The 24,150-nt window shown below is 50.5% G+C and overlaps 1 protein-coding gene across 1 annotated transcript; it reads left to right on the top strand.

Annotated features, from left to right (window-relative positions):
• Positions 1-8,555: 8,555 nt before the first annotated feature.
• Positions 8,556-16,971, top strand: TRIB3 (tribbles pseudokinase 3; the record flags this gene model as incomplete). Its single annotated transcript, XM_079720283.1, has 4 exons — positions 8,556-8,687; positions 10,160-10,450; positions 13,548-13,840; positions 16,482-16,971. The coding sequence occupies 4 exons, from the start codon at positions 8,556-8,558 to the stop codon at positions 16,969-16,971; spliced, it is 1,206 nt and encodes a 401-aa protein (XP_079576409.1).
• Between the last annotated feature and the right edge of the window lie 7,179 nt (positions 16,972-24,150).

Genomic DNA, 24,150 nt, shown 5'->3' with positions numbered 1-24,150 from the left:
TTGGGCTAGTCAGAGGACAGCTCCATGGGGCCCTCAGTTCAACCCAGCCCCTTGGCCATCCTCATCTTCGGAGGGGGTAAGATACCCACAAGGGAGGTTGGCAGGTGCCAAGCTCTCGATGCCTGGGCCTGAGCGCAGCTCCTGATTCTCAGGAGAGTATCTCTGACCAGGCCTGAGGTGAGAGTTGGGCTTATCTGGGGACTGGGGTAAAGGGTAGTGGATTAGAGCTGAGTCTGTCTGCAGGACTATACCTCAGTCAGGAGCTGGCCTTGGAATTTAGGTCAGGGGTCAAGATGGGAGAAGGTGGGTGCCTCGTCAGTGACCAAGTCAGCACTCAGCCTGGGACCAGGGTCAGGATCTAGCCATGGCTGTGGGCAGTGATCAGGGTTCAGGCTACATCTGAAGGTTCAGGTCAGGGTTTAGTCAGAGTCCCCAGTCAGGGAATAGGGCTCAGTCTATGACCAGTAAGGATCAGGGCTCAGGCAGTGTCCAGGGCACTGGCCTAACCTCCTCTTTCTCCAGGGAGGGGCTGAGCGGGTGGGTTGACCTGGACTGGTTGAAGACCAGTTTCCAGCCTAATTTCCATCACCCGGAGACATGAGCAGCACCTGCCCCGAACCCTCCCCTCCATCCTCTGGCCCTGGCTAGGTCATGCCCCAGGGGCCAAGTCTGGCTCAGTGTCTCCAACAAGACCTAACCATCCTCACTCTGGTACCCTGGGGGCCCCGGGCTAGGGGTGGGGTGGGGGGTAGGGCTGTGGAGCAGGGCTCTATGCCTGACCCAGGAGGGCGCCTTGCGCAAGGCTTTCTGATGCAACTGGATGCTGGCTGAACACCTCGGCACCCCCCCACTCCACACCCTGAAAGCTTTTCGCAGAAAGGGAAGGGCCAGGCAGTGGCCTGGATTGAACACACATAATCCCTTTCCTTCCCTGGCCCTGGTGGCCTCAGGACAGGAAGGAGGCAGGTCAGAAAGAAGGCAGGGCAGGGATCAGATGATTCAGCAACCCAACTCAGCAGGACTCCAGGCTCAGGAGGGGGTGCATCTGGGGCTCTCTCCTCCCTGCAGCGGGAAGGTAAAGTCAGGATCCCTGGAAGTTCCTAGAGTGCCACCCCCAACACACACAAAACAGTAATTATGTGGCTGAGCCCAGAGCAGAACTGGTGGCTGCCCAAGGTCACCCAACTCTCAGAGGCAAGGTCAGAACCAGACACCAGCTTTTGTCCTGGGTTTCCAGCTCCTCCCACCACAGTTGGGGGTTAGGACCCCTCACACTTGAGGAGGGCATGGGACTTCCCCAGGAACTTTCAATCATTCTCGTTGAGACTCCTGAATTAGTGGACCAACATGGGCTTTGGAGCCATACAGACCTGGGTTCAACACCCCTGCCTTACTGTGTGATCCTGGGCAGGCTACTTCCTCTGTCTGACACCTGGTTTCCTCACTTGTAAAATGGGCATAAATTCACTCTTAGCTCACAGGGTTGTGGCCAGGATTACATGAGAAAGCAGATGGAGGGCACGGCCTAGGCATGCCACATGGGGGATGCTCAGCTCTCAAGGGGTGTGTGCTTGGGGGTGGAGGTAGAAGCCCGGGCCCCCTGGAAATAACGTTAATCACTTATCATCAAGTGCTTACCCTGTGCCAGGAACTCTTCTAAGCTCTTTACTTGTAATTAACTCATATAACTCTCCATTTAATCCAATAATAGTTCCCCATGACAGTAAGCAGTTCAGTAACCCTATCAGGAGGAATCTATCCTCAATTCCATTGATAGATGAGGGCTCTGGGCCTCAGAGTAGCTAAGTGACTTGCTCAGTGTCATCCAACTAGGACAGGTCAAGGAGGCGGTGTACCCAAAGACCACCCAGGGTTTCAGCCAGACCTGGCTCCACATCCCACTGCCTACCCCCCTCCTTAGGCAGTGATGTCACCTCTCTGAGCCCCAGTTTCCTCATCTGCCTCCAGGGATGAAGACAGCAACTTGGTGGGGAAGTTTGTGGAGGCATCAGATGATGTAAGGGAGGCACCCACACAGGGCCATGCTGGATCCATGGGCACAAGAATCACATTCTTCATGAAGAAAACCCAGGCCCACGGGCCAGAGCTGGATCACCCAACACAGCCGTGCCTGCAACGGGACCACCACTGGGCTGGTGCTGTGCCCAAACACTGGCCTTCCTGCCTTTTCTGCGGCCCAGCCTGAACCAGATTCGGATGCTGAGGGATTTCTGCCAAGCCCCTGGAAAACCCCAGAGACGGGGGAGGTGCCCAGTCTCCTAATAAATGCTCCCCAAGAGGAGCACAGGTCCAGAGCTGCAACTCTTGAATCACCCACAGTTTTTCCCAAATTGATTGACCCAAATCCATTTACCCACCTGTCTTATTAGTTCTGTAATGTTTTTCTTTCAATCAGCTCATTTTTTAAAACTTAGGTAAATTCATCTAAAAGGGAAAAAAATTTAAAACACTGACCTCAAATGGAAAGCCCCTATCATTTGCCATAAAGAGGAAGTAACTGTAAAATTAATTACTAGGAAAACAAAACAAAATTCTTTTTTTTTTTTTTTTTTTTTGCGGTACACGGGCCTCTCCCGTTGCGGAGCACAGGCTCCGGACGCGCAGGCTCAGTGGCCATGGCTCACGGGCCCAGCCGCTCCGCGGCATGTGAGAGCCTCCCTGACCGGGGCACGAACCCATGTCCCCTGCATCGGCAGGCGGACTCTCAACCACTGCGCCACCAGGGAAGCCCAAAACAAAATTCTTTAGCTGAGCTCTGCTCTCCCTTCTTTAACATTGAGGTGTTAAGAGCACAGACGCTGTTAAATGAGACTTTCTCCCCCAGTAATTGCAGGAACTGGAAGAAAATCAAAAGGAAATACGTGTATCACAATATGATTCAATGTTATTTAATAGAGTCTTGAGACCCTAAAACCGTCTGGCATCCTACTACTGCTGTATGCAACATACTTGGGAAAACCCTGACCTAATCCAACTCTCTTCGTAGTTTACACATAAGAAAATTAAGGCTCCCAAAGAGAACACTTGCCCACAATCTCACAGAGTGAGTGGCTTTAGCCAGATCTGAATGCAACCAGAACTCTTTCTAAGCCATCGTTTCACTTTTGTGAGGGAAAACCTAAAGATGAAAGTTTTGAGGACACCAGTGGTGGAATTTCAGGCATACAGCAGGCACCAGCAACACCTGGGTGGAGAGGAAGTTAAGCACAGCAGTCCCCAGACCCCGCCTCCTCTCCTCCCTCTGAGTTCCTCCTGGCATTGCTGAGGGTCCTCAGAACTACAGCAAATAGAAATGCAGCCTGCTTGGCTCAGGGACTTGGGCAGAGGGATGTTCTGAGCCTGGAGAGAAGGAAATTCATGAAAGCCGAGCTCTCTCTTCAGGAAAGTGCACATTTTTGCATTTAATTTGAGGGGGGAGTGTTGGTCTCCTTTTATTTTCTCACTTTGTAACAAATGCTTATATAGCATTTATTTTATTTGGTTTTTTTAAAGAATAAATGTATTTATTTTTGGCTGCGTTGGGTCTCCGTTGCAGTGCATGTGCTTCTCATTGCAGTGGCTTCTCTTGTTGCGGAGCACGCGCTCTCGGTGTGAGGGCTTCGGTAGTTGTGGCACGTGGGCTCAGTAGTTGTAGCTCAGAGCACAGGTTCAGTAGTTGTGGCACACGGACTTAGTTGCTCTGCAGCATGTGGGATCTTCCTGGACCAGGGCTTGGACCCGTGTTCCCTGCATTGGCAGGCGTATTCTTAACCACTGCACCATCACGGAAGTCCCATTATATAGCATTTATATTCCAGGCACTTCACAAACATTGTCATTTAATCCTCATGACAAACCAATGAAGTAGATACTATTAAAATCTCCATTTTACAGATGAGGAAACTGAGGCACAGAGAGCTTAAGTAAATTACCCAAAATCTCCCTACTCGGCAGTGGTAAGATTTGAACCCAGGAAATGTGGTTTGACTATGACATAAGGATGCTTCAGAACATTTAATCATTTAATCCTGAAGACAACAATGCAAGGAAGGTATAATTAATCCTATTTTATAGATGCAGAAGCTGAGGCTCAAGGCTATTAGGCATCTTTGTTGTAGACCCAACAGGCTCTTCACTTCTTTGCTATACTTGCTGGACCCTGTGCCAGGGATTCTTGGTCTAGGGTGGTGTTACTCCATATGGTAGCCATTTGCCGCAGGTGGCTATTGACCATTTAAAGTGTGTATAGGGTGACTGAGGAACTGAATTTTTCATTTTTTTAAATTTTAATCTTAAAACAGGTAAAACATTTTCTCCATTAAACAAACCTTAATTGTTTTATACTTTAACATTCTTTATCCACTGACAATTTTACTTTAACCACTGACAATTTAGCTTCCATGCTGATTTGTGTCCAAACTAAGGGTAAAATATATGGCAGATTTTGAAGATATTAGTATGAAAAAAATTTAGGTTATCTCATTAACAATTTTTTACTATCTGTTGAAATTATAATATGCTATATATGTATTGGATTAAATAAACTATATTATTAAAATTAATTTCACCTGTTTCTTTTTATGCCTCTTTAATGCATAACTAGAAAATCTGAAACTACATATTTGGTTTTGTTATGTTCTATTGAAAAGTGCTGGTGTAGAGAATTGGGATTTGATACCCCTAACAGTGATAAGGTCCCCAAACCTGGGGTCCATGCCCAAGGTACAGTTCCAGTGACCATACCCACAAGTCTTGGAGGAGGCTTCTGGGTTGCAAAGATTGTGAAATGTCCCTGGACATTGTGGGCACTGGAGTCAGCTGCCCCAGTTTCAAATCTCAAATCTGCTACATATAATAAGCTGGGTGGTCATGGGTAAGCCCCTCACCTTGACTCACCTATAGAATAGAAGTGACATTGCCCTTTTCACAGTTCCTTAAGTGCCCCAGGGCCTTTGCACTTACTCTTTCCTCCATCTCCTCTCACATCTTTGCACTCCTCACCCCTTCTCTTCCTTAAGATCTTAGTTTAAACATCACCTTCCTGATGAGCCCTACTGAAAATAGACAGCCCTCAGTCATATCTGATAGAGAATAAATTTATGCAATTTATTCAAGAAAATACATGATGCATGGCCTATTTTAAATGATCTTGGTTTATTGATTTTATTTTCCTGAGAATGGTCTGTCTCCCCACTGATTTATAAGATCCATGAGGGCAGGGATGAGTCAGTCTTGTCACTGCTGAGTTCCCAGCACTTAGAACAGGGTCTGACACAGCATGAAACAAAGTTAGGAATGTATAAGCAAACGCAGCCACAGTCTGGCTTCAGAGAGGTGCTGGGAATACAACATCCCAGCCTTTCCTTGCCCCCTACAGCTGTGGGAGTGTCCAGCTGAGTCTAGGTCCTGGTGTAGAAAATGAGTTCATTCATCCCTCCCAGGCATGGGAGTCTCCAGGGTTAAATGAGATCCCAGAACCCTCTGGTGTGCCCTGAAGGCTCTGAGACACAGGTGAGCTGGTCCCTGGAGTTCTGCAACCAAGGAAACAAAGGTGACTCCACCTGCCTCCCATCAACCTCTGCCTGGAGGAGTTACTTTTCGACACTGGTGAATTCAGACATCAAGGCCTTAAAGGGATTGGACCCCCGGGGCTGCACAGGGATGCTTCACCAAACAGTGAGTGGCACCTGGGCTTCCCACCCCTGGGGTGCAAGTCCTGTTATGGGTGCCATCCCTCTCTGAGCCTCCACTGTCTCCACTCTGTTTACTGAGCATCTACCATGTGCCACGCATTCTAAGCATTTGACATTTGTTAACTTATTTAATCCATTTCCTGAGGTAGCACAGTGGGTCTGGGCACAGTGGGTCTGGGCACACTTAGGCAGGCCGGTTCCAGGGGACTTGCTCTTAACTACCAGGCTGCACTGCCTCTATTAAATGAGTGCTGTGAAGCCCACCAGAACCCAGGCCTCCCCAGGGCACCACAATGGTCCTGTTGAGCCCAGAGTCAGCTCCTAAGTCTGTGGTCTTTGCAAAGCTCCTGGGTTGCTTTCCCATAGCTGGGCCTCAGGCTGCCCCTTAGTAGAATGGGGGAGAATGGAGCTTCCTGCCTGCCCAGGGTTCTCCTAAACGTTTAATAAAGCAATGGTGGGCAAGTGCTTTATTACCGCGGTGGGGGGGACACCCAGAAAATTGTCACGGTTTGCTGTTTTTCTCCTCCGCCCCATCCTGAGAAAGAAGGATGTTCTTCTATTTCACAGATGGGAAAACTGAGACTCAGAAAAGCAAAATGCTTTTTCCAAGGTGATAGGGAGAGCCAGCCACCGACATCGCTTTGAATCTTCGAGCACGGGGCGGGAGGGGTAGGCAGGGGGCGGGGGTGGAAACAAGACACCCCTAGAGGGCCGGGACGGGTTCCGGGACCGCAAGCGGACCGCACGGAAGGGGTGGGGCGGGGCGCGCTCGGAGGTGACCCCGGGGGGCGGGGCTCAGGGGATGGTGCAATCCCGGGCCTGAGGGCATCTGGCGGTGGCTGAATTGCTCAGGTTTACATCACCCGGGCTGGAGCTGTAGCCCGGCGCTTGGCTCCCCTGAGACATTCGCAGCGGAAGCGGCGGCGGCTCCGCACGCGTCCGGCTGTTGGGGACCGAAGCCAGAGCCCGACCCGGAGCCGATCTCAGCCACGACGGAGCAGCGCGGGCCACCCAGGGGTGCCTGGGGACTCTGAGCTTGGCCGGCGCCAGGACTCCGTCGCGCGCGAGGGCAGGGTACCCGGCGGGGGCGGGAGGCTGCGGCCGGAGGGGCTGAGGGGCGGCCGGGAGCCTCGGGGGGCTGGGGTTGTCGCGTGTCACACGTACACACACACACATACACACACAACTTTTAAGGAAACCTACGGTCCGGGGAGCGACCTGGGCTGAGTGTTCCCGCCGGGCCCAGGTGACGCGGCCCCGCAGGGCGTGGGGTCGCCGAGCGTGGCCGATCAGGCTGGCGGGAGGATGCGTACCCGCGGGGAGTGGCAGCGTGTCCCGGGGTCGGAGGGTGTGTAGTGTCCGCATTTGTGTGAGTGTGGGGCGGGCAGGGGAGTTGTGTGGCTGGGTGCGGGGAGGTCTGTGGGGTCACTGGGGGCCGGGGGGAGCCTGTCTACCTGTGGGATGTGTCCGTGCGGATCTGCTGGGGTCCGCGTGGGCCAGTGGGGTATGGGTGGGGCTGTGTCTCCGGGGACCTTGCGAGCTATGCGGAGGGCTGAGCACCGGGCGGCAGGTGCGGGCCATGCGGGGACGGCGGTGCCCGTGGGCGGGGGGGGGGAGGTGGTGGCGCAGGGTCAAGGGCAGCCAGGACGCGGCGCGAGGGCATGGGCCACGGGTGTGACGGGCCTGAGGGCTACCGGTTTGCGAGCTGTAGGATGCGCGCGTATTCGGTTGTTGTCGACTGTGTGTGTTGTACCTGTTGATTCTGGGGTGTGGGGGCGAGGCCTCTTATCTCAGCCCAGGGGCCCAGCCTCCTTCCCTTTGCCCGCCCCTCCCAGGCCCCTCTTCGGCCCTCGGTTTCCGCTGAACCTTCTGCTCCGGGACCCCCGCCCCTCCGCCGCTTCCTCTCCCACGGCTTCCGATCCCGGCTGCAGAGGACGGGGCGAGGCCGCCCACTGCCTTCGCTGTGGGGGCGTGGGGGCGGGGTGGGCGGGGGGTCAGACTGTGACGGGCCACAACAAGGCGTGTGGCCTTGTTGGTATCCGTCCTGCAGTCGTGAGTATGATAGTTGGGGGAGCTCTGTGTGCGTGTGCGTGCACGCTTGCCGGTGGAGGGCGACGTGTGTGTCTCTTAATGATGTGGGTGCCCCTCTCTGCCTTGTATGTGTGCCTTGGCTGGCTGGCTTGGACAGAGTGTGTTTTGGGGGGGCGTGTGTACACCCGTCTGCCCTGGGTTGTGTGAGTATGTGTGTTTGGTATGACCTGCCCTTATTCCCCTGGGAGTGTCAGGGACCAGCAAGAGGTAGAAATTAGGGGCTGCCTCCATCCTACGGCAGAGATTCTAATCTTGCCCTGTGGCATGCAAATTCCCTTGTTCACCTATAGACTCAGTTACCCCATCTGTCCAATGGAGCTCATCCCAGGCCCTACCAGGCTCTGAGCCCTGGATAGGGCAAAAGCAGCCTGGGGTGCTGATGTGGCAATGGGAGAGCCACTCCAGGGAGTCTCAGGCTTTGCAGGGCACAAAGCATCTACACAGACAGGGATCATCTTGCTTTACTCTCTGAATAGCCAGTGCAGTAAGGAGTGTCATCCTAACCTCATCCCTGCAGAAGTTTCTGAGACTCCCAAGGGTAGCACTTCAGCATCTTTAGCTGTGAGTAATAATAATAATAACAAACCAACAGTAGTGACCATTTCCTGACACCTACCCTGCAACAGGGTCATGTTAATTTATTTGTATTTTCATTTCATCATTACAAAAATCTTATGGGGTTTGCATCCACTTTACAGATGAGGGAATGGAGGCTCAGGAATTTTGAAGAACTTGCCTAGGGCTCTCCAGCCAGGAAGGGTCTGAGCCAGGATGACATCCAGGGAATATCTGATTACAGTCACCCCCTACTGCATTCTTACCAAGATGGGATTATGGTCTTTCATTCAAGATAGGGGCTCCCTCCCTCCCAAGGCAGCCCATGCATTTGGCATGATTGGAGAGATGGGCTTCAGTCAGAGAACTGACTCTGAGTGATGATCCCCCCTAATCCTGCCTAGGACTGTTGGGAAGGTCTTCAAATGGCTGAAGTCTATCTCCCTCTCACACCTCATACCTGGGCCTCCTTGTTCCTCATCTGGAGCCAGGATGGGTGCGTAGACGGGTCCTGGAGAGAACCTTTCCTTCCTGACATGCCTTTGCCCTCTCCTCCACCCACCACACACACAGTGACACAGCTGTGCCCGGGGTGGGGGTGCGGGGTGCTTCCTCTGAAGTTGGATGAGTGAATCTCGGGGCTTTGAGAGACCTCCCCTCCCTGCCTCATTCTCACCTGATGGTAAAACTGAGCTGGCTGGTGGACTAACTCTGCATGTAGACGAAGTTCACATTTTAAAAAAGAAATACACTCCATCTGTTTTGAAATACTCAAGCACTAAATGAATGTGGAATCTTTATTTTAAATTATTGAAATTGAAAATTCCCTTGCCTCCCTACCAAATCCCTTCCTCTCCTGGAGTCTCTCAGGAGGCCAGAAGCTACTGTGGCCAATTTAGTCTAGGTCCTTCCAGGCCTTTTCCTGTGCATTTACACACCTATAAATACAAATATGCAGATACATCATATTACATGCTGGTGGGGTTTTTTACATAAATGAGATCATCTTGGGTATATTGTTCAGCAGCTAGCTTTGTTCACTTGACAATAAGTATATTCATTCCAGAACATCCATTCATATGTAAATTCAGTATACACTTCATTGATTCATCATCCTTCATCATCCCTACTCCTCCTCCCCCTCCTTGCATCCCTCCCTACCTTTCAGAGGTAATAGCTGCCTATACTACAGCACTCAACAGATACAGTGCAAAGTCTCTCTTCCTCCCGCTCACCAACCGTCAAGTCCATCTCTCCACTGTACTTTTTTTTCACTTAACAGTTCACTCTGGAGATCTTTCCAATTAGCACATAAAGAATTTCCTTAGTCTTTTATATGGCTACAACTGTTCCACATATAGAGAAATATAATGTATTTAACCAGTCTCCTAATGATGGGCATTTAATTGTTTCTATCATATGGGCTGTAGGGATAACCTTGTACTTGCATCATTGCATCAGTATGTAGAGAGTTCCTGGTCTTTTTCAGAGCTGTATAGTATTCCACAGTGTGGCTATACCATGATATTTTAACCAGTCTTCTACTGCTGGACATCTGGGGGAATTTCCTGCTTTTTGCTGTTAGACACAAGGCTCTGATTAGCAGCCTTTCACATATTTAATTTTTTGGTAGGCATTTAAATTGGAGGATAAATTCCCAGAAGTGGGACACCCAGTCAAGGGTATACGCATTTGTCCATTTAATGCACACCGCCAAGTCACCCTTCATAAAGGCTGTGCCAATGTATCCTCCCACCAGCAGACGAGAAGAGGGGACACCAAGCAGCCTTACTTTAGTGCTTTTCTCCCCTTCTTTCTAGATGCGAGCCACCTCTCTGGCTGTTCCTGAGGGTGCCCCCTCCAGGAAGAAGCGGTTGGAGTTGGATGATGACCTAGACACTGAGTGTCCCACCCAGAAACATGCTCGATGTGGGCCCCAGCCCAGGCTGCCCTCCTGCCAACTGCCCCTGAGCCCACCCCCTGCTCCAGTTCACACCCCTGCTGTGACCACTGCCTCCAGGCTTGGACCCTATGTTCTCCTGGAGCCTGAGGAGGGCAGCCGGACCTACCGCACCCTGCACTGCCCCACAGGCACGGAGTACATCTGCAAGGTACATGCCCCAGGGGCCACTGTCCCCGAGCATCACAGGGGGCTGGGAAAGGATTGCCAGGGCTGAGGGACCCTTATATTAATTTAGTTCTATTTTTATTGGGGAAGCAACCAGTGAATCCCCAGCTCTCTGTCAAGCTCCAGGCTGGGCTGAACCCGAGAGGTAAACCAGATCGTCCCAGCCCTGGGGGAATTCACAGCCTAGGCCCCATAGTATGATAAATGTTGCTGGGGTGGAACTTAGGGGCCATGAGAGCACAGAGAAGCCTCTAGTATATTCAAAGGCAGAGTCAGAAAAGGCTGAGTAGGAGTCAGCCAGGGAAAAGTGGGAGAAGGGAGTTCCAGGCAGGGGAAACAGCTATGCAGAGGCCTACAGGAGTGAGAGCATGGCACTTCAGAGAATTAAAAGGAGTTCATTATGGCCGGAGTAGAGAGGGGGTGCAGACACGGCCAGCAGATGAGAGCTGGCAGCCGCTGGTTGTGAAAGCATTAGGAAGAAGCCCCCACTAGGCTGTGGGGAGCCATTTAAAGTATTTGCACAAGGGTAGGATGAGATATGATAGACCTCAGAACTCCTGGGAACCTGGAGGTCATTGGGCCTACCGGTGGCCATTTTACAGATGGAAAGACCGAGGTCAAGAGGAGAAGGGCCATGCATGAAGCCACATGGCATCAAGCCTGGATCCTAGGGCACAGTCCAGGGTTCCTGACAGAAATCGGAGTTCTTGTAAGAATTCAGGCAACAGGCAGGGCCAAGTGACCCATACAGGACACTGCCAGGTCTCAGCTCACAAGGACAGAGATGAGAAAGCATAATCGTAGGTATTTCCTGTGCAGGTATTTACTGTCTAGTCTGCATCACTCCTCTAATCTTCACACAGTCTATGAGGTAGTTACTATTATTGGGCCCATTCTATAGATAGAGGACAGGCTCTGAGGTTCAGAAAGCTGTGGTTACTTGCCACCTCACAAAGCCAAGAGGTGTCAGAGCTGAGATTGGGCCCAAGCAGGTTAAGCCCAGAGCCGTGGGCCCCATGCTAGGACAGGTGGTTCAGATACAAGCAGGGCAGGTTTGCTCTGGTGGGCAGGGGTAAGGAGGATACGGAGACCCAGGTACACCGGGAGGGGTAGAAGGGGGCTGGGTCCCCTTGGGAAGGCACAGAGAGGCAGAGGTACTGAAGCCTCCATCCAACTGGGAGGAGCAGCAACGGTGGCTCCAGCTCCTGCTGATGGGGGTGCAGCGGGCAGGGCCAGACCTGGACATCACACTGGGCTCTGGGCTGCCTGATGCTGGCCCCCAGGGCTACCCCAGGTGCTCTAAGGAACCCCTGAACTCTGGGTCCCCTTCCTGCAGCATCACAGGTTTTTTTTTCTGTTCCCCTGGGGAGGGAGGTCCATGCTGAGAGGAGCGACCATGGCAAGTTGGAGCCAGAAGCACCATGCTTTCACATGGCCCCAGATATTCAGGAACATTTAAAGAAATCTGCTGGGATGTGCCTGTTCCTAAGTCCAGCGTGAACTGTGGGGGCCGACCTGCTGTTTCCACATTGCCTAGGCTTTTCTGGTTGGTGTGTAGAAAGATCTACATCCTGTCTTCCTAGATTATCGCCTTATTCATTAATTCAACAGACTCTCAGTGAGCACTTGTACGTGCCGTGCACCATGCACCATGTACCATGCTGTGGCTCAAAAGTAAACCAAGCTCTGCCCCCACAGTCCACGCTGGGGGTGAATGAGTGAAATATACGTCAGGTGATCTTAACTGCTATGGAGAGAAACTAGGAGCCGGGAGAGAAGGGAGTGGGGAGGGGAGGGGGTGAAGGTGATCTTAGCTGGGAAGTCCAGAAAGACCTCTCTGAGGAGGTGACTTTGAGCAGCGACTTGCACTGGGGGAGCCAGCCCTGTGGGTATCTAGAGGAGAACAATCAAGTGGCAGGAAAAGCAAGTGCAAATGCTCAGAGGCAGGGATGCGCTTGGCCTGACTTTTAAAAAAGTCTCCGTTTTTCGATTATTGCCTCCAGGCCACCCCAACTGTTTTGTTTTAACACATCTACTTACATTTTTTCATGGATTAAATATGTATATGCTTTATTTATTTATTTTTATTTTCTGTGTGTCACAGACAAAATAACAAGCAAAGTGTTTAAAGGCAGATAAACCAAAGTGAGTAGACTGCTCTAGCACTGATTAGCTGTGTGGCTTCCAAGTCACCTTCCTCTGAACATCCTTTCAGGAATATGGCAAGGTTTCCATCTAATGTCCATAAAGCCCCTAGCATCTTTCCCCACAACCTCCCCACTCTCACCACGGGCCCCACCTTCCTCCCCTACCCCATTCCAGCCATACTGATCTTTGGCTGGGTTTCTAGAGCAGCTCAGGTTCTTTCCTGCCTCAGGGCCTTTGCACTGCCTGTGCCTCCCACCTAGAAAGCTTATCCCTTGGGCACCTCAATCATTCAGGTCACTTCCTCAGAGTCCCTTCCAGACTACACTTTCTAAAATAGGTGCCCCCTGCCAGAATACTCTTTATTCCAGCATTCCTTTGCAATTCTTATCAGAATTTGTAAGTATTTAGTTTTTTTGGCCTGTTTACTGTCTCATGTATTGGACTATGGGCACCAGGAGGGCAGGGACCGTGGCTGTCAGTCAAGTTAGCGCCCCAGTGGCTGGTACAGGTAGGCATTCAATGCCTGCTTGTGGAATAAAGGAAAGGGTGGGTGGGCAGTGAATCCTAGAGAATGGTAGCCATATTGATGATGAGGAGAAGGATGAGTTACTTCTGCATTATCTGCTCTTTTGGACTCCCTCTGGGGGGTTATTTTTGTTCAGGTTACCTGTTATTTTTAATTATCTGAGGTTTGAGGCCACATGAGCTCACAGCTAAGAGCACAGATGATGGAGAACAGGGATTCAATCCCAGCCCTGTCCCTTGCTGGCCATGTGGCCCTCCGCTTGGTCAGGATTGAGTGACCTGCTGCTGAAGCGCTGGGGCACAAGGCCCAGCACACAGTAGTGTCTAAAGGGTTGGCTGTGACTGGCTGCAAGGCCGACCTGGGCCCCACGGGGTCCCCACCCGTGTTCACACCATGCTCCCAACAGGTGTACCCGGCCTGCGAGGCCCTGGCGGTGCTGGAGCCCTACTTGCGGCTGCCCCACCACTGCCATGTGGCCCGGCCGGTGGAGGTCCTGACAGGCACGCGGCACCTCTACGCCTTATTCCCGCGGCCGCATGGGGACATGCACAGCCTAGTGCGCCGCCGGCGGCGCCTCCTGGAGCCCGAGGCCGCAGCGCTCTTCCGCCAGATGGCTGCCATCCTGGCGCACTGCCACCAGCACGGGCTGGTCCTGCGTGACCTCAAGCTGCAGCGCTTCGTCTTTACTGACCCGGAGAGGTGAGCGTGGCCACGGATAAGGCCTTGACTGATGTTCTGGTCACAGTTAGATTGAGGTTATGCATTTTTGGCAAGAATACCACAGAAGCCATAGGGCCTTCTCAGCCTATCCTATCAGGAGATACGGGCTGCTGATATGGATTGCTGTGATGTTAACCTCAATCTTTGGTTAAGGTGGCTTCTGCCAAGTTTCTCCACTGGAAGTTTCCTAATTTACCACTTACAATTAATAAATACCTTGGGAGCTTCCCTGGTGGCACAGTGGTTGAGAGTCCGCCTGCCGATGCAGGGGACGCGGGTTCGTGCCCCGGTCCGGGAGGATCCCACATGCCGCGGAGCGGCTGGGCCCGTGAGCCATGGCCGCTGAGCCTGCATGTCCGGAGCCTGTGCTCTGCAACGGGAGAGGCCACAACAGTGAGAGGCCCGCATACCGCAAAATAAATAAATAAATAAAAATTAAAATAAAAAAGATAATAAAGTAAATACCTTGGGCAATACCTTGTAATTAATCAGTACTCTGAGGTTCTTTCGGGCTCTGCATGTAAATATCCTGTTTCTGCTTAAACTTTCACCCACTAATTTCAGCCACCATCCATTTCTGCCTGTAGCAGTTATTCCTAGGATGTTTGCCTAAGGGTGGTTTTCTATTTCCTTTTACATTCTATACTAAAATGAACATGCTTTTAGTAAGAAGTAAAATGTAAATTTTATAATGATTTTTAAGCTAATACACAGCTTCAAATAATTTTGAACTTAGGGTGAGTACAACACCCCCAGACCACCCAGAAGTGAGAAAAGTACTTTCTTCCCTTTTCAAGGCAATAGTTTGAGAAGCACCATCAGAAGAGGGATGGTGAAATCAGACAAACCTGGGTTCAAATTCTGGTTCTACTTTTTAACTTGCAATTTGTCCTTGAGCAAGGGCTTCACCTGCCTGAACCTTGACTTCTTTATCTGAAAAATGGGCCAATAATGCTACACCTCAGCCCACCCCCTGTGCAGTGATTCACAGGAGTAGTCAGCGTTTTCAGACAGGCACCCAGGAAGTGGTGCCATGGGAACAAGATTAATAGCAGTGGTAATAGTATGCTTCCTATTAAAGTAGTCTAGAGTGCTCTGTGGGAGTTATTTATTTATAATTAATTAATTTATTTATTTTTGGCTGCATTGGGTCTTCATTGCTGCATGCGGGCTTTCTCTAGTTGTGCCTAGCGGGAGCTACTATTTGTTGCAGTGCGCGGGCTTCTCACTGCGGTGGCTTCTCTTGTTGACAAGCACAGGCTCTAGGCACGTGGGCTTCAGTAGTTGTGGCACGCGGGCTCAGTAGCTGTGGCTCAAGGGCTCTAGAGTGCAAGCTCAGTAGTTATGGCACACGGGCTTAGTTGCTCTGCAGCATGTGGGACTGTCCCAGACCAGGGCTGAAACCCATGTCCCCTGCGGTGGCAGGTGGATTCTTAACCACGGTGCCACCAGGGAAGCCCCGTGGGAGTTATTTAAAGCAGAAGTTGCAAATGGTGGTCTGCACACACTTTTTTTTTTGCCCCACATTCCTGTTCGTTTGTGTTTTTAATTAAAATTGGTTGCGGGAATCCGCTGGTGGTCCAGTGGTTGGGACTCTAGGCTTTCACTGCGGGGGCCCCAAGTTCAATCCCTGGTCAGGGAACTGGGATCCCACAGGCCATGCGGCACGACCAAAAAAATAATAATAAATTTTTTAAAAAAGGGACTTCCCTGGTGATCCAGTGGTTATCCACGCTCCCCATGCAGGGGACCCCCGTTCGATCCCTGGTCAGGGAACTAAGATCCCACATACCTCAACTAAGCCCGCACGCCACAACTACTGAGCCTGTGCCACAACTAGAGAGCCCGTGCACCACAATAAAGACCCAGTGCAGCCAAAATTAATTAATTAATTTGAAAAATAAATAAAATTGATTGTTAACTTTTTAAAAGCTGGGATTTTTTTTTTTCATTAAAATATGACCTCTGACTTCTCTTGTGGAAAAGGGGACCATGGAGCCACCTAGGAACTACATAAGCAGCTCATAGCGCTGGCTCTGGGCTGGAGAGAGCCAGAATTCAATTCCAGCCCTGCTCCCTGTGGCGGCAAAATGGTGTCTTCCTCATCAGTTGTATGAGGGTGAAATGACATACACCAGGTAGAAGCTTAACCTAGGGTCAGGTTCGCAGTGGACACTCCAAATATTGACTGTAATGCTGTTAGTGGTGCCCTTTTTAGGCAGGGTTTGTGCTGAGATAGTTGGCACAGTCCCTACTTTTAATTTTGTTACCTGCCTAGACCCTAAGTTTGCATCTGGCTTAATAGAGGCTTAATGCCCTCAGCCACCTGAGTACGCACCTCCCCACACCGGGCCCCTGCCCCAGAGACAGTTGGGAAACGTGTTCCTCTCAGAGTCCTAGTTCAAATTTAATTGCTCTGTGACCTTAAGACATGACTTAATCTCTCTGAGCCTAGACTTCCTCATCTGTAATACGGGATTAATCATCCAGCCTCACAGGACTGGCTCATGTCTGGCAAATGCCAGCAGGCACTTGGGAAATGGCTGCCATTAAGTGTGACAATGTGGGGTGGTGGCATGGGGGTCCCACTATCTGACCCCCTGTCTCTCCCCCTGCACAGGACAAAGCTGGTGCTGGAGAACCTGGAGGATGCCTGTGTGCTGACCGGGCCTGACGACTCCTTGTGGGACAAGCACGTGTGCCCAGCCTATGTGGGCCCCGAGATCCTCAGTTCCCAGCCATCCTACTCCGGCAAGGCAGCAGACGTCTGGAGCCTGGGCGTGGCACTCTTCACCATGCTGGCTGGCCACTACCCCTTCCAGGACTCAGAGCCTGCCCTGCTCTTTGGCAAGGTCCGCCGTGGGGTCTTTGCCCTGCCCGAGGGCCTCTCAGCCCCGGCCCGCTGCCTGGTCCGCTGCCTCCTCCGAAGGGAGCCAGCTGAGCGGCTCACGGCCTCAGGCATCCTGCTGCACCCTTGGTTGCGGGAGAATGTGATCCCTACTCCCCCCTCGCGATCCAGCCTCTGCGAGGCTGACCAGGTGGTCCCAGAAGGGCTGGGGCTGGAGGAGGCAGAGGAGGAGGGAGAGAGAGATGTGTGTCTCTACGGCTAACGCCACCCTACTGGACTCTCAGCCCCAAACTGCCAGTTGAGGCTGGGGTATCTCTAAGCTCTCTCCTGCCTCTTTGAACTGAGCCAACAACCTTAAGTGCCTTCTGGGAGGGAGAGAGGAGGAGGTGTGTGTGGAGTGTGCTGGATGCACACACCTGTGCACATGATCTCGTGCCTCACCAAGTCCTCGGGAGCTCGCTGTGCCAAGCCCCGCTCCCAGTGCTGGGAACACAGCAGTGAACGACAGAGACAAAACTCCTGCTCACAGAGTTGACAACACTTTCCATGCCCACCGGGCAGTGTCTACACTGAGCACCCACAGTGCAGGTATTGGCATCCACTCATGCTGATGCCCAGGTACCTCTGACATGGGACAGTCCCTTTCACAAACAACCCAGCTGCCTTTCTATCTTGCACCTTTTCAGAGAAAGGGAAGCATCCCTGTGCCAAAGGCTCCAGGCCCCTCCCCTGTAACTCAGGACTCTAGAGAACAGACCATGCTGGGAATTGTGCTCCCAGCAGCTCTGTCCTCTTGGTCAAGGGCTTCTCCATCCAGGCCTGAGCCAAGGATTTGGGCTGGAAGATCAAGAGTGCAGATGGTGAGGCTGGTCTTCATCTAATTCAAAGAGTAGCCTGGAGTGAAGGGCCAGGCCTGTCCACCTCAGTGGCCCCTGACCTGAGCACCAGAGTTGGGCCGGGATCAGGCAGGTTCTGTCCCCTGGCCTCCTGAAAAGTCCCAAGCTCTGTTCTAGGGACACTTGGGGTCCAGGACCCTATATCAACACTGTGGGTTTTGGATGCCATGAGTATATGTTTTTATCTTGTGCCTAATAAAGGAATTATGAAGTACTGTCATTTCTCCTGGTTATTTCATCCATCTCCTCCTCCCCATCTCTTATGAGTTTTCCCTGCCTCCAAACCAGCCCAGAGGCCTTCTGTGTCAATCTCAGCTTGAGTGGTTCATGAGAACAGAAGACCCAGTAGGTCTTCCCTCATTCCCTCCGTTCCTTCTGGATGTCTTGGCGTCTCAGGATACTTTTTGGCTGCATGTAACTGAAACCGTGAGTTAAAGTGGCTTTAAAAGGAAGAAAACGTATTTCACACAAAGCAAGAGGTCAACAGGCGGGGAGTGGGCTTCACGGCTGGTTGATTCGGCTCTCAGAGCTGTTAGCAAGGACCTGGCTCCCTAGGCTCATTCTGTCTCTTTGCTCTGTTGTCCCAGGTAACTGCTGGCACAATGGCTACAGCAGTCCCAGGTGTCACTTGAGAACTCAGTACTCTGGAGTCAGGTTACCTGGAATTAAATCCTGGCTCCAACACTCACTAGCTGTTTGACCCTCGGCAAGTTTCTGAATCACTCTATACCTCAGATTCTTTTTTTTTTTTTTTTTTTTTTTTTGTGGTACACGGGCCTCTCACTGCTGTGGCCTCTCCCATTGCGGAGCACAGGCTCCGGACGCGCAGGCTCAGTGGCCATGGCTCACGGGCCCAGCCGCTCCACAGCATGTGGGATCTTCCCGGACCGGGGCACGAACCCGCGTCCCCTGCATCGGCAGGCGGACTCTCAACCACTGCGCCACCAGGGAAGCCCTAATTGGGGATTTTATATGCAATTGGGAGCTAAACACAAAATATCACACTGTGGCCCTGCCTGATTATTCATTCACCTAGCAATTCAACAACTATTCCTAATGCCAACCAACGGTAGAGCAGGTCCCATGCAAGACGGATGCAACGTGGTCCCTGCCCTCATGGACTTCAGTCTAACAGAGGAGACAGATGTTAAACAGATAACCACACAAATGAAGAAATTAATTATACCTGTGTCTTTGTGGCAAAGACAAGCATCACCAATAAGTCCCATGCCCTAGCCTCCCTTACAGTCACAGGACTAGTTTTGACCAATGGAGTGTGTGTAGAAGTGACATAGGGGTGGTCACTTCCGGGCTAAAGCAATTGAAAGCTGATGGGCCTCAATCCCTGTCTTTCCCTTCCACAACTACCTTGAGGCCATGCGTTCCCTTAGCTACAAGATAGAGGAGGACCACCAGATCCACACTGGATTTTACTGAGCAAGAAATGAAGCTTCCTATGTTAAGTCTTTGCAATTTGGAGTTTGTCTGTTGGGGAGTTAGTGTTAATTACCATGACTAAGAAAAACTTGCCACAAGGGAAGGAAGGGAAATTCTCTTCCCCAGTAACTAGGCTGTATCAGTCTTTGCTGCATTACAAACCCCCAAACATAGTGGTTCGTGATTGTCTGTGTCAGCACTTTGGGCTGGGCTCAGCTGGTCATTCATGCAGCTGCAGGCAAAGGACGGCTCACCAGGACAGCTCAGCTTCACTCACTTGTCTGCCGATTGGCAGGCTCCAGGGAGCCTTGGCTAGGATGACTCATCTCCGCTCTACGAGGTCTCAGCCTCCAACAGACTCTGCACTGGCTCCTTCATGTGGTAGTCTTGGGGTTTCAAAAAGCAACAAGGGGGCTTCCCTGGTGGCGCAGTGGTTGAGAGTCCGCCTGCCGATGCAGGGGACGCGGGTTCGTGCCCCGGTCCGGGAAGATCCCACATGCTGCGGAGCAGCTGGGCCCGTGAGCCATGGCCACTGAGTCTGTGCGTCCGGAGCCTGTGCTCCGCAACGGGAGAGGCCACAACAGTGAGAGGCCCGCATACAGCAAAAAAAAAAAAAAAAAAAGGCAACAAGGAAGAACAAATCCCAGTGCCCAAGCTGTGCTTCTGTCACATCAGCATGTCCCACAGACAGATCCAGGAGGTGGGGAATTAATTCTCCCTCTCAGTGGGGGGACCTGAATATAATATGTGGCCTTTTTTTTTTTTTCTTCAATATACAACATGAGGTATACTTCATCAAGTAAGTTGACTACAGTGTACCTAAAACTGAACCTGCAGGTAGTAGATCCCTGGGCCAATTGCTTGGTGTCTCTGGGCCTCAGACTGTTCCCCTCCTTTTGTGTGGTTAAGCCCTGCCCTTCTCTCGAGGCTGGACCTGGAGACTCTTCATAGCGGGCATGCCCTCCCCTACACTCTGAAGCCCGAAGAACAGGGTTCTCAGAGGTGGTCAGTCAGTCCCCTAGGGTGCTTGTTTAAAATGCAGATCCCTGGACACTGCCCAGACCTAGTGAGTTAGAACACTTGGGGTTCTGCATCTTAACAATCACCCTGGGTGATGCTGCTGAGCATCCGAGTTGGAGAACCTCTGTGTTTGGAGAAATCCTGCCTCCTTGGGGACTCAGAGAGCTCATGTTAGCTCCTCTCTGGGTTGTTTGCAAATGGGTGTAAAGTGGGCATAAATTCTACCTGCCTGTGATGCTAGGATGGGCTCACAGATGTGGGGGGCTTTATCAGGTCAAAATCTCAGCCACCACCTTAGTTGTACCAGCATCCTGGGGAGAGACATGTAGCCCTCTTTCCCTCCTTGTTCTCTCTCCCCTCACCTGGCTTTGTGGCTCTGCACAGCACTTAGCACCACCTGGCAGGACATTCTCTATCATTTGTTTGCGTGAGTTTCATAAGTCCAAGGATATGCTTTGTTTACAACTGTCTCCCTGGCTCCAAGAACAGTGCCTGGCACACAGAGCTGCTCAATAAATGTTTGTAAATAAAGTGGTTGCTGTGTAGATCCTACATGCCTAGAGCAGAGCCAGGACACTTATTAGGGATGGTTAATGTTTATGGGCACATACTACATGCCAGGCATGGTTCTAAGTGCTTTATATGCACTATCTCATTTGATACGTGATAGCCAGATGGCCCTCGATGATCTGCAACACCTGGTATCCATGCCCTTGTATAGTTCCCTCCTACCCTGAGCTGGGCTGACAGTGTAACTAATAGGAAACTGTGAAAATAAACGAGTATGACTTTAAGTATAGGCCATAAAATATATTATGGCTTCTGCCTTGTTCTTCTGGATCATCTGTTCTGGGAAAAGCCAGCTGCCATGTTGCTAGGACACTCAGGTACCCTCTGGAGAGATATATGTGGTAAGGAACTTACATATTCTGCAAATAACCAGCACCAACCAGGCCTATGAGTGGGCTTTCTTGAACGTCAATCCTCCAGCCTCAGTCAGGCCTTCAGATAACTGAAGCCCCAGCCAACATCTCAACTATAACCTCTGAGAGACCTTGAGCCAAAAACTACCTAAGAAACTGTTCCTGAATTCCTAACCCATAGAAACTCTGTGAGATCTACATGTTTATTATTGTTTTAAGATGCTAAGTTTTGGGGTAATTTGCTATGTATCAATAACCAATAACTGATACAGATCCTAAAAACAGCCCTATGAGGGAGGGACAATGATGATCACCGTTGTACAGAGGGAGAAACTGAGGCCCAGAGAGGGGAAATCTTTTGTCCAGGACCACACAGATAGTGTAACTATGGGACTGAACCCAGGTTTGAATGACTACAGAGTCTACCCACTGGGATGAAAAATGTCCGAAGTGAATGCCAGCTCTGCCCCTGAAGGACGAAAGCTAAGACCAGAATGCCTGAAAGAACGTATCTGCCTTCAGTACAAATTTGTGCTGGTGACTTCAGGGCTCAGGCAAACGTGACCATTATAAACCGGCAGGCTCAGAAGAAGAAAACAAGGCAATAGGAGTGAAAACCAGCAGAAACAGACACTCAGAGTTCAGACAGCAATACTATCAGATAGACATTATAAAACAGAAACGTTTAATGTGCCTAAATAAATATATAGCAAGTCTGAAACTATGGCCAAAGTATAGGAAACTATATCAAGTAACAAAGTGGATTTGAAAACCTAAAAGAACTTCTAAAATGAAAAATACAATAACCAAAATAAAAAATTCAACAGATGGGTTAAACCACAGATTAGATGTGGCTAAAGGAACTAGTGAGATAGAAAGCTGACATTAATCACAGAGGCAAGAGACTCCATAAATTTTTACACACAGGCACATCATAGTGAAAATGTGAAAACACCAAAGACAAGAAAAAAATCTTAAAAGCAGTCAGAGGGAAAAAAACCAGAGAGATTACTTTCAAGAGAACAACAGTACAACATGGATGAACCTCAAAAACATTATGCTAAATGGAAGAAATCAATCACAAAGAACCACATATTGTAAGACTAAATTTATATAAAGTGTCCAGAATAGGAAAATCTATAGAGACCAAAAGTAGACTAGTGCAGAGGGGGTTAGAGAGTAGGAGATAGAAAGTATCTGCTATGGGTACAGGGTTTCTTTGGGGGTGGTAAAAATGTTCTAAAATTAGGGACTTCCCTGGTGGTCCTATGATTAAGAATCTGCTTTCCAATTCAGGCGATGTGGGTTCAATCCCTGTTTGGGGAATTAAGATCCCACATGCCGCAGGGCAACTAAGCCCACACGCTCTAGAGCCCGTGCGCCACAACTAGAGAGCCCATGTGCCGAAACTACTGAGCCTGCATGCCACAACTAGAGAGCCCATGTGCCGCAACAAAGAGCCCGCGCGCCGCAACGAAAGATCCCGCATGCTGCAACAAAGATCCTGCATGCCACAACTAAGACTCGACGCAGCCAAATAAATAAAAATAAATATTTTTTAAAAATGTTCTAAAATTAGATCATGGTGATAGTTGCACAACTCTGTACTAAAAACTATTAAATTGTACACTTTAAATGGGTAGATCTTATAGTATACAAATTATTTCTCAGTAAAGCTATTTAAAGAAAGAACAGCAGTTAGATTGACAGGTGAAGATGTTTTAACAGCAACAATGGAAGCCGGAAGACAATGGAATGTTGTCTTCAAGGTGCTGAAATGCCAGCTAGAATTCTATACCCAGCAAAAACGTCTCTCAAGAGTGACGTCTAAATAAAGATTTTTCAAACAAAAACCAAGAAAGTTTGTCACGAGAAGACTCACCCTACAGGGACTTCTAAAACAACAGTTCTCAAACTTGGCTTCTCATTACACTCACCAAAGAGCTTAAAAACTCCTGATGCCTGGACCCACCCCCAGATATTCTGAATCAATTGATCTGCGATGTGACCTGGGCATAGGATTTTTAAAAGTTCCCCAGGTGATTCAAACATACAGCTCAGGCTGAGAACCTCTGTCTTATGGGATATATTTCAGGCAAAAAGAAATTGATCCCAGATGAAAGTCTGAGATTCCTTCATTCATTTAACGTAATCCATGGGCAACTATTATGTGTTGGAAACCGTTCTAGACACCAGGAACACAGCAATGAGCAAAACACACAAAAGTCCTCACCTCCAGAAGAGGGAAACAGTCAAAAGATAATGAAGATAAAGAAGTAAAATATGTTGTTAGATAGTAATACATGCTTTGGGAAAAAATGAAGCCAGGAAGGAGAATATAAAATGCTAGATTTAGGGGTGTGTGTGTGTGTGTGTGAAATTTCAGATAGAGTGGACAGGGAAGACTTTTGGGAAAGCCCAAAATAAAGGGCAAGAGCAATGCATGAAGATATTTGGGCTATGGCAAGTACAAAGGCCCTCAGGTGGGAGTGTGTCTGCCTTGTTCCAGGATCTGGAGGCCAATGGGTCTTGAGTGGAGTGAGCCAAGAGGATAGTAGTCAGAGAAGGAGCGGCGGCAGTTGCAGGCCTTGGGGGGACCTCGGCTTTTACTTTGAGTGAGATGGGAGCTATTGGGAGTGTTTTGAGGAGTGGCACGGCTTGATTCTAACAGGGCCCTCTGGCAGCTGGGTGGAAAATGGATTGTAGTGACCAAAAGAGGAAGCAAGGAGCCCAATGAGGAGGCTGGTGCAGTACACCGGAGGAGAAAGGATGGAGGTGGATTGGGATGGGGGGTGGAGGAGGTGAGAGGTGACAGATTCTGGAACTATCCTGCAGGCCAAGCCCATAGGATCTGTTGATCTATGGGATGAGGGGTGGGAGAAAAGTTCAGGGGTGGGAAGACTGGAGGATGCAAAGAGCTTCCAGCCTGTGCCCGGTGAAAACATCTTCATTAGTGGCCCAATCAAAAGGTGGAGAGTGACCGCCGAGAGGCAGCGTCCGGCTGGCTAAGGGTGGGTTCCTGAGGCCGTCCGGCCTGGATTTAAAACCGGCTGCGTGGCCTCAGGCAGATCAGAAACAAACAGAGCCTCTATTTCTTCTGCAAAAGGAGCAAGGACCGGCCTGCCCGCCGCAGTGCTGGCAGCTGGACTGAGCAGGGGCGGTCTC

The sequence above is a fragment of the Hyperoodon ampullatus genome (assembly GCF_949752795.1).
Source record: "Hyperoodon ampullatus genome assembly, chromosome: 14".
NCBI classification, from domain to species: domain Eukaryota; kingdom Metazoa; phylum Chordata; class Mammalia; order Artiodactyla; family Ziphiidae; genus Hyperoodon; species Hyperoodon ampullatus.
This window is presented reverse-complemented; position numbering and strand designations above follow the sequence as displayed.